Raw genomic sequence first — 11,313 nt, forward strand, 5'->3', positions numbered from 1 at the left:
TCAGTAATGACATGTTTTGAAAAGAAAAAAGAAATGAGAAGACAGAAAATCTGGACCACCATCTGTGAGGTTATTATCATTAATTAAAACTATTAAAAACATTTCTCTTCATTGAAATAAAGCTTAAATATAATCAAATATAAATATTAGTTGGAAAAACTTGAACCAAAAATTAGAAATGTTGTCTCGGCAAAAAACTGAAATAAGTTTAAGTTGAATGACTAAAATGATTAAATGGAAATAAATAAAAACAAACTAAAACTGAAATAAAAATAAATCAAACCTAAATAGTATAATTTAAAAAAAATCCCACTAATAATAAAATGATGAAATCAAAAAATGAAATTACTAAAAATTAAACTAAAATTACCATGAAACCCCAAGATGATATAATGTTAGATCAGATTTTTTAAAGTTGTTCATTTATGATGCGTATTAATATGCAGGTGAAGAATTACACAGAACTATTTCAAGAAGAGTTCATACGTCACATGCTCAGGGATTCTTACCTTGTTTTTAAGATATTTAAAAACTGTAATATTTCTGAAAACTGGATCAGCCTCAAGGCTCTTAAGAACCTCAATCCTGCATGGAAGAGCAGAAACAAGAAACACATGAAATAACACACTTGCACAAAACATCACAAAACACACTGAAAGGCAAAGAGTGGAGTTCAGCGCGTACCTTTGAAACGCTCATCCATGTTTAACAAAGACACTGATGAAAACACGACTAACTAAGAGTAACTCAAAGTATTACTGCGTTTGAGAGAGATATAACAGCAGAGCTGGACTCAACACATCTGGACAGAGGTTATTCTCTCTGGACTGAAGAGCGACAGACAGTCGGCTCAATATCTGCAACATTCGTGACGTAAAGGCCTAAATTTGGGTCCTGGTTTCAGAAGCATTAAAGCAGCAACAACAAAAACCTCTGAGAGAAACACGTGACTTCAGTGAGATGACCTTGCATGCATGACAGATTCACACATATATCATCATTCAAGTGATTTTTCATTGTTTAGCATCGTACATTTGACTTTCAAACACAAAGCACACACTAAACTAAAGATCCGGCTATATACTACTTTTCTGTAGAGCTGTCTATAGTATGTATACTATGCACATTTTCTGTAATCATGAAAACAACAAATCACACTGCACAAATACTGTATCCCACAATGCAATGCACTTGACCTTCCATATACAGTGTGACGCATGACGTTTTTGACCAAACGCAAGAAAAAGCCTCTCCTTTTGTCCTTTAGTAGTGCTCATGGTTCATTTTTATGCGTTTGTAGAGGAATAGCGATTATGAATGACCTTTCCCAATGATTAAAAGGTTAAAATGGTTTTCTGAGTCTTGCAAAAGATAAGCTCATAAGCTATGATTAAGCACACATGAGCTAAAAAATAAAACATCGGCATTGATTCTTGAGATGTGGGACAAAACACAGTAAAAACTCATGCAAAATTAAGTAAAAACTCATGCATTAAGAAATGATTTTAGATGAATCAATTATTCATAAGTATTGAATGTCAGATACAAAAATAAAAGTATTATAAATACTGACAAATGCAGTATTGAATGAATGAATTTTCATTTCTATAGTACCTATTGATTTTTAACCATTTTCACTGGTGTTTTGAACACTTTTAAACTTAAAATTGGGAAAGAATTATCTTACAATCCCAAACAATTTGACATATAAACTGGCATAAAAAACAATGATATTAAAAAATTATTAATAAAAAAACATAAATTGCTTGAAAAAAAAAACTATACAATTCCCCAGTTGCACTTCAGTACAAAAACTGACTTCAATATTCCCTGATATTATGAATATCTTTATAAATACTGGATGAAAAGAATTGACCCAGCTGTGAAACCTTATAAAAGATTAATATTTTTACAGTAAAAAGGAAAACGTCCTTCTGTCAGGACACAGTAGTAATGTTACATATTTATATTTCTGTTTAACATATTTATTGAAAATATCTGAAGAATGGTAGTAAATAACATCATCATTTTAAGACAATCAAATGCAATGATATAATTATGTGGTAACACTTTAAGTTTAATTAGTTAATGTATTAACTAACATGAACTGACCATGAGCAATACATTTGTTACAGTATTTAATAATCTTTGTTAATGTTAGTTAATAAAAATACAGATGTCCATTGTTTGTTCATGTTAGTTCACAGTGCATTAACTAATGTTAACAAATATAACTTTTGATTTTAATACCGTATTAGTAAATGTTGAAATTAATATTAACTAAGATTATTAAATGCTGAAGAAGTTTTGTAACTACTAAGGTAGTTAGCTAATGAACCTTACAGTAAAGTGTTTCCATTTATGTTATTTTCAAAGTGCAAGTTTCGTTTTTAAGCCGTTTTGTTTCCTCTCGTGTCTCAAGAATCAATGGCAAGTGAAAAGCCAGCAACGGTCTCCGTATTCAGGAGGAAACATGTGTTGCTCGTCCGCATCAGCTCTTACCCCAGTACGCCACGGCATGGAAACAGGAGGAGAGTGTGTGATGACATCGGTCACGCTCCTCTTTCTCACACACCGGCGCGTGGAGCATCTTCACACGGTAGCCGTTGTGAAAGAGCTCGCCGCACGACTTCTTGCGTCTGCGTGTGTTTTGCAGGGTCTCGGTGTGAGTGGCCCCGTCAGGGCTCCGGTACACCAGCAGCTTCGTCGGGATCATGATGACGATGATGAAAATGATCAAATCTGAGTCCGAGAAACCGCAGAAAGCCACGCGACACGCTTTCAGAAGAAACCGAGGTCCACCAGACTGCAAAAAAACTGCATCCCGCTTGTGATCATGTAGTCGTGTAGTGACAGCTTAGAACAAACCCTTTTCATCAGGATATTACAGTATAAGCTCCTTTAGGAATCGCCCTGGGACGGCCTGACAGAACGCCTGTTCAACATCGCTTCATCAATAAAGCATCACGAAGTGTAACACTGATGTCTGATGTGCCCAGAAACACACATTACTGGATCTTCAGCATCTTCTGAGGATCATCTGAGTGTGTTTGCCTGTTCTGAACACACTGTAACATTAATATCCGCGTTTACATTACCCTTCAAATTGCGCAAATTGAAATTGCGGATAGAAAATACGATCAATGGAAACACTTCAATTTCGCAAAAACTTCAATATATCGCAAAAAAGTTTTTACGCTCACATGAGGTGGATTTACAGGCAGTTCGAAAAAGGAATATTTCGCAAAACTGAAATGGAAATCGTTTTTGCGCATTTACAGTCACCTGACGTACAGTAGATGGTGCGGTGTGTTTTTTATTAAACTCATGAAAGACAACAGAATTATGGGAATACGGGATTGTAAACCACTAAGAAATGCCTCGATCAAGAGCTGAAAGCAGAAATGAGGGAGAAACACACAGAAACTCCTCATATGAGTCTTTCTTTACCATTAATGCTGGATGACACGCATTAAAAATAATGGAAACCTACCAACATCCAATGCCATAATTGCAGGAATGACTTATCGCGAGAGAAAAATAAATACATTTCAGTCACATAACATCGGTTAATGGACGTTTTTTAACGACATTTAGAAAATATCGCAAAAGTTTTGCGCAAATCTGTAATGGAAACGCGGCTATTGTAACAATGAAACAGTTTCTTGAGTGGCTTATTTTTATATTTCTGTGCAGTTGCTAAGCAACCATTTCATCGACGCCGGCAACACAAATTTATGTTTAACAACAAAAAGAAGTTCTGACTTGTGAGACTTTTAAACGAGAGTGTTCTGGACACACACACTCACTCACTCACCAACAAAAGGATATTAATTTCATGAAAGCTGAATAATAATAAGTGTAAAGCTGGATGATGTGACCCCTCGACCTCCCGTTCCCTATTGGAGGATTAAAGTCCTTGAAAACATGAAGAACATAAGCTGAGCTTTGACCGAGACTATGAGGGAAATGAAGCATTAAAACAATGTTTCTCTCTACATACAGCAAAAAGTGTATTCGCAGAGCATTTACTGACATAGAGTATGTGAATATATAGTAAAGTGTAATTTATTCCTGTGATCAAAGCTGAATTTTCAGCATCATTACTCCGGTCTTCAGTGTCACATGATCCTTCTGAAATCACTATAATATGATGATTTGATGCTCAAGAAACATTTATGATTATTATCAATGTTAAAAACAAACACGGAAACCGTGATATGTGTGTTTTTGCAGGATTCTTTACTGAATAGAAAGCTCAAAAGCTTAAAATTAAATTATTTGGAATATTATAATTGTCTTTACTGCCACTTTCGATCAACTGAATGCATCCTTGCTGAATAAAAGTAAGTTCTGACCAGTTAAAACTTTAAAATCAAAGTTAATCCACAAACACATGCTCATTTGGAAAATCAGAAAAACGATTACTCAAACAATTAAACAAATCACACATAATCCAGTAAATCCAGCGATTAATTAAAAGAATATTGCGGTTTGGTAGACGGCATCTGTGTCATGTGATCATTCTGAGGTTTTGTTTAGACGCAGTTGCAAATGCGCTCAACACTTCACACATGACGCATGAGAAAAACCATCCGTGATTTTAAGCAACAGGAGGGTTTGTAGAGAGCCTGTCAAGCGTATAATGTCCAGCAGGAGGAGGCAGAGCTCTTCAGCTCATCATCTCCTCCAGCGGGTTTACGTTTCTCGCACCCGCTGCTCATAATCTGAGGAAATAATCGGGTATTAACGGTAAAGTGGCAGTAATGGGAGAGTTGGATGGGTGATGGTGTGAAGTGCTTTACCCAGCCAGCTTCTGTTCAGATACACAGACACAAACACGGGCGGAACGGTGAAGAAATCCACCACTGAATTCACTTCCAGCCAGAACCACAGCTTATCATTGGCTGCAATGAACTGGGAAGCGGAAGAAACAAAATGAATGTTACTCAAATGCATATAATTAAAACAGTGTTGTTAACTAAATAAATAAAAAAATATTTAAAAAATCTGTCTTTGACTATCTGTATCTGTAATCTGTATCTGTAAATCATTATGCACTTTCTGTAAAGCTGACAAATACAAATAAATTTGAATTGAATTGTATTTAAATTTAAATAAAGCTGAAATCTGAATAAATAAACATAATACTAAAATAACATTGAATGTTATGACTAAAAATATATATCTTTAAACATCGATGATTGAAATAAAGCTGAAATAAAATAAAGTTAAAATGTTAGAAACTGAAATAAAAACGTTTAAGTACTAAAATTTATGTATATATTATATATATATTTATATATTATTACTAATATTTATATATTAAAGAAATATTTTAAAAAAAATACAATGATTTTTTTTAAACTAAAATGATAACTAAAAATATCAAAATAAAAGCTAATTCAAAGTATTGATAAATACTAAAATAGTTTATAAATAAGTGAAAGGTAAGTGTGTGTCAGTGTTGTGTCCAGCAGAAGTGTGTACTGTACATAATACTGTAAATAAACTTACACGGAGTCCAAAGTATAACAAGAAGAACACATTGAAGGCCATGTCGATCTGCAACGTGAAGTCCTTCTGGAAGTGCTGACAGGATTCGATGGGGCTTAAAACAGAGAAACAGACGTCAGTTCACTGTAATGAAGCTTCAGTGTGATAAGCACAAGTCATTCCTCACCGGGAGTAAACACTGCACGTAATCTTGCATTAATTAACCTAACGGTGATGATTAATCATTAGTGACACTAGATACCCGTTAAAAAGATGAATCTTTCAAATTTGCTAATTTTTCCTTAAAAGCATTTGTCTTTGGACTTTACATGCATTTTATTCCTCACAGCAAAAGAATTAACATTGTTTAAAAGCAGAAATATATTCAGTAGTATTATCAATTATTAAAGCAATCATATTTTGACTTTGATGTGTGCTATTATGTGACATACAGTGGGTCCATATTTCATATCCCCTAAAGGCAACTGTTGCTTCAAAAGATTAACTGTTGCTTTATTGCTTTAATAACTGTTGGCAAATGTATGTTATGAATGCTTTTAATGTGTTTCTTATGTAGCTCCGCCTCTTTCCAGCGCTGCGCTCGTTGTCTTTTGTCTTCCGGTTTGTATTTTCACTGTGATCTTACGCATTTATGAATTAACGGCTCGTTTTAATTCTTCCCGGTCTACTGACATTTGCTAAGACATCTGCTTTAAACATTACACTACTCATGATAACTTTCGTTAACTTTACATTAAGTAAATCCACTTCACCAGCTAATTACTCCTGGACAGCGATGCTATAGAGATATACAGAGCGACCGCAAACACGGAAGTACAAAGAAAATATTGTAGATATTCTATTATACATTTTTCAAGGCGTGTACCTTGGAACAATTTCATGGTTTGCGTTCTCGAACACCAGGAACTGTTTTGTGTGAATGAGCGGCTGGATCGCATTAAAGGGATAGTTCACCCAAAAATGATAATTCTGTCAGTAATTATTCTCCTTAATGTTGTTCCAACCCCGTAAGACCTTCGTTCATCTTCGGAACACGAATTAAGATATTTGTGATTAAATCTGAGAGCTGGATCACTCCTCCATAGGCTTCTAAGGGATTGAAATTTAAGTTTCTCAAGCGACGAGAATACTTTTTGTGCGCAAAAACAAACAAAAATAACGACTTTATTTCAACTATTCATTTCCTTCTCTGTGGGCCTCGAGTGAGTTCACTAGTGTAACCGCGCAGTAGCCTAGAAATCTAGACGCACCCTAGCGGCAGCAAAAAATATTTTGCAGCAAAGTGTGGTCTAGCAACTCTTGTTGGCGTTCGAGCTGGAAAAACCAAACTCTGGTCAGGCCAATCACATCGTGTATAGAGTTGGTGGGCGGGCTTAACATAATGACGGCAGAGTTGTGACGGTTCCGCGTGATTTCCCTGCTACTTGAAAACAAAGAAGATGCTGCTGGCGAACAGCGGTCTTTCGAATCGGCTTTGGCCGCGACTCTGGATGACTTGGAGTTAAGAGAACGTCACTTAAGTCATTCTTAAAAAGGAAGATGTGTTTGGAGTTTTTTACGACCGGATACGCAAAAGTTTAATATTAGGCCTATCAACTAGCTCCGCTGGTGGGAAAACGCATGGGACTCACTCAGCCAGAGCCGTTCGTTGCTCTGGTTGGTTGTAGCGCTGTCCTATTGCGTGCAGAGGGAATTTGAAAGACAACCGTTTATCTCGCCCCTTATCCCGCCCCCGTTTATCCCGCCCCATCTTCATGTAGGTCTGGCTTGCCAGGCTAGCAGCGCAGCGCTTCTGTGTTGTACGTCATACGCATCACACACATGACCAACGTTGGCCAATAGTGAGTCTGCGTGTGACGTAGCTCTACGCTATCACACAACGCTAACTGACTCGAGGCCCACAGAGAAGGAAATGAATAGTTGAAATAAAGTCGTTATTTTAGTTTTTTTTTGCACACAAAAAGTATTCTCGTCGCTTGATGAACTTAAGATTGAGCCACTGTAGTCACTTGGACTATTTTAACGATGTCTTTAATAACTTTTCGGGGAACAAGTTTCAATCCCTTAGAAGCCTATGGAGGAGTGATCCAGCTCTCAGATTTAATCACAAATATCTTAATTTGTGTTCCGAAGATGAACAAAGGTCTTACGGGGTTGAACAACATGAGGGAGTGTAAATACTGACAGAATTTACATTTTTGGGTGAACTATCCCTTTAAGGGTTCTCTGTTAGAACAGTGTCGTGTTAGCAAGTTAGCTAAGTTAATAGCTAATGATTGTTGTGACGGAAGTGAATCAATCAAAACTAACTTTAACTGGACAACAACTTTATTCTAGAGCTGCTGTACAGCCAAAACAATCTGTTACTTTAATTTCCTATCACTGTAAAGCTACTTAAAACAATCTATATCGTTAAAAGCGCTATATAAATGAAGGTGACTTGACTTGACTAAAGATGGCTGCGCACTTGTTTTTCTGGCGCATAAGGAGGGCATGTAGATGAAAATGTCATAAATTAGTAGTTTCGTTTACATAGTTACGTTTACTACTTAAAAATGTCATCAAAGGTAAAAATCATATCTAGTCAAACCACATCACGACATCGCTACAAATACAGTATGGGATTAAAATCAGCGAACATCAATAGGCTTAAGTTAGACTACGTTACCTTGTTTCAGCGAGTTAAGTGTATTAAGTGAATTAAGTGTGTAATGATCCCACACTTTAGACAATTTCTGCCGTTTATTTACATATTTATTCCTCGCCATCGCGCCAACTATTTCTTCCTGAACAGGTCCGTGTGAATAAACGGTCCGTGGGAAAATCAAATCCCTGCGCCGCGCGTATAGTGCGCGTCATAGGAATTTAACGAGGCTTCGAGGCAGAGTTTTTGCCTCGAGGAATTTTTGTAATCGAGTAACTCGAGGAATTGTTTCAGCCCTACTTACTATGCAATTGCACATAGGGCAACAATATTCCTCTTTCTGACCAGACAGAAATTTTTTATTTTGTAACATAATAATATATATATATATAATTTATAGTTTTTGCCGTAGAGTTGTGCAGTTTTTTTTTGCCTCACTTTTTAATCATTTAAAATATATTCATTTATATAAAATATTTATATTTTTGGAAAACTCACTTAAAAGATTATCTACATTTCTCAGTTTCATGGTGATAACATAATAACATGGTTTAACTTTAGAGGAAGATAGCAACCATTCTACTGGAAAGCAAAAACTTTAAAAAAATCAACTACAGACACTAGATGGCAGCAGAGGATTACTCAATGGCTCATATATAATTTACAAGTTGTTTACAATTTAACATTTTGTAGCATTTTTTTAACTGAAGTATCATTATTTTTTTGCAATTACGTCACAACATCACAGTCAAACCTGAACTTGGTGTTATGCATGTTAAATTGTTCACAATCGTGGATGTGTGAAGGTGTCAATCCATTTTGATTTTTAATTTTTTTTGTCCAATTTATGTGAGTGTGACGGAGAGGGTGACTTTTCCATTGAGACATTGTTTAAAAAAAATGAAGCATAGTCCCATTACTGCAATGCATCTGGACATTTTACATTTGTGTGTGTTTTTTTTAATTCTCATTACTGTTTTACAGTATTTTTCATTGCAAAAACTGAAACACAGAGGTTTTCAGACTGAGGGAGCATCCATTTAAACTATCAACCAACAAAGGGACACTAATATCCTTTAAACAATTAAAAAAACATAATATGAACTATTACATAGTTCTTGTTGCCATTAGACAATAACCATTATACATTTACATTTATTAATTTAGTGCGACTTACAAATAAATAATACAAGCGATTTATTTTAAGCTTTTCATTTAAATATGTGTGTGCACGATGATATATACTGTGACTTTTTCTTGGGGTAAAGATTCAGGTTTCGTGCGTTTGACAGAATTACAGGAAGCGGTTCAGAGATCAGTGTTTATGGATCCTCCGGCTCGAGTCTGTTATTCAGTGGATCAGGTTTGACTCTAGTGCAAGCAATTGAACACTCCTGTACAGAGGACCTGAGAGAGAACAGCGAACTGTGAAACTCTCAACCTGAAGAAGTTTAAGAACAGCTGCAGGACAGAGAAACGCAACTCTATCCATCTCTGTTTGCTCAGTTCTGTTCCAGCGGGTCAGAGACTGAAACTGAACGCCGGCTGTAATTAACAGACGTTTAACGTAAGTAATACTCATGTCACGTAGTGCTTTACATACAGCAGACGTGAACAACTCTAGCGCTGTCACTGACCATTATTTTGCTAAAAGAGATTAATCCAGTTATCTGATATTTATAATAAAAATAGACCTAAGCAAAGCCTTTAAATAACTTAAAGTACATACTGTATAGGCCTATAATAACAAAAAGTCAATAATATTTGGTACAAATTATGTATCAAAAGCAAGTAATCATGATTTTATAGAACAACACTGTTAAAAGTGTTATACATGTATATTGTTCATATACATAATATGAACAATAATCGTATGTACAGTATATTATGTATAAAATAATAAAGGCCTGCAGAGGGCGCTAACAGCCTGGTGTTGTTACACTTTACAGCAGATCAAATATTGTTTAATAATATTCATATTTTCAATATTTATGGAACAACAAACACAAAGTGTGGCAATAATAATCTCAGGTACTGTTTATGTGCTTTATTTAATGTTAAAAGCGTGTAATGTGACTTTGAATATCCTTTAGTGCTCCAGCTTTGTAGCTGTAATGGATAATTCACCTCAGAACTTGAAATTAAACAAATGGAAACAAGAACGTTTAAAATGTGAACAAATAAGTGTATTCTTTGACAAAGATTGTTTAAGTAACTCAGTAGCCAATAGGTGCGTTCCACTCGACAGGGTCCCTACACAAGTGTTCACTGCTCCCTACTCCCTGAGCACGGTATATCACTTGAAGTGGACTTCGCTGACAATAACCGCTCATTTGGAAGCGTCATCAAAGAAAGTTAACGACAGGGTTTCGCAGATTATGATATTAACATAAATAGATATAGGCTTACATTAATATTTTAATTTAATATCACATTTAAAATATATACACTATACAATAATAGATAAATAAAAAACATTAAGTAGCCTAACTATAAATATAATGAAAAACAGTTTATACACTTGACTACTGCTATTATTTGACTATTAACAGAATTGAATCTCTGTTGTAATTGTCATGCAATATGAAAATGAACTTTATTTGGTCAACTATCTGTGTATGTGTTTTTAATCAATGGTCACATGATTACATAGCGGTTAAATAGACAAATTTATCTAAGCACTTTTTTACGGCTAAGTTACCTAAAATAAAATCACTTTAAGTTACTTCACAAACTAGCTAAGCTGGCTACATTCACTGAGGTAAATTGTTATGATAATCGTTTATAAAGTCACTAGGACATACAAAAAATAGCATATCAAATGTAATATTCACCACAATAACCGTTAAAAATACTGTAATTTGTATAATAATGACAAAATGTATGAATACCTACACACATACATAAACTCCTCCATCGGTATTTATGACAGCTCTGACTGGTGATGACGTGGCGCGCAATGACAGTTGGGTGATATCGCTCTCCACTTCCTGTGAAGTGATGTATCGATGTTCCCTTATTCCCTACGCCGTTTGCAGTGCCCTTCGAACTGAACATGTTCGTTCCCTTCGGATTGGAATCTCACTTAAGATGGCGAAATACCCTGTGAAGTCCACTTCGCAGTCCACTAACGGTCGAATGGAACGCACCTT

General features: G+C 35.4%; 1 protein-coding gene across 1 annotated transcript in view; it reads right to left on the reverse strand.

The window, feature by feature from the left end:
• Positions 1 to 11,313, reverse strand: part of LOC143718272 (calcium-activated potassium channel subunit alpha-1a-like) — a 95,506-nt gene that overhangs the window by 44,838 nt on the left and 39,355 nt on the right. Inside the window, exons 3-5 of the mRNA XM_077209294.1 lie at positions 5,518 to 5,611; positions 4,806 to 4,917; positions 510 to 585 (exon numbers count right to left, since the gene is read on the reverse strand). Of these exons, the coding sequence (XP_077065409.1) occupies positions 510 to 585; positions 4,806 to 4,917; positions 5,518 to 5,611 (282 nt within the window). The remainder of the gene's footprint in view (positions 1 to 509; positions 586 to 4,805; positions 4,918 to 5,517; positions 5,612 to 11,313) is intronic.

Source organism: Siphateles boraxobius, unplaced genomic scaffold, assembly GCF_051911475.1.
Source record: "Siphateles boraxobius isolate OS27281-9 unplaced genomic scaffold, OSU_SipBor_1 60, whole genome shotgun sequence".
Taxonomy (NCBI): Eukaryota; Metazoa; Chordata; class Actinopteri; order Cypriniformes; family Leuciscidae; genus Siphateles; species Siphateles boraxobius.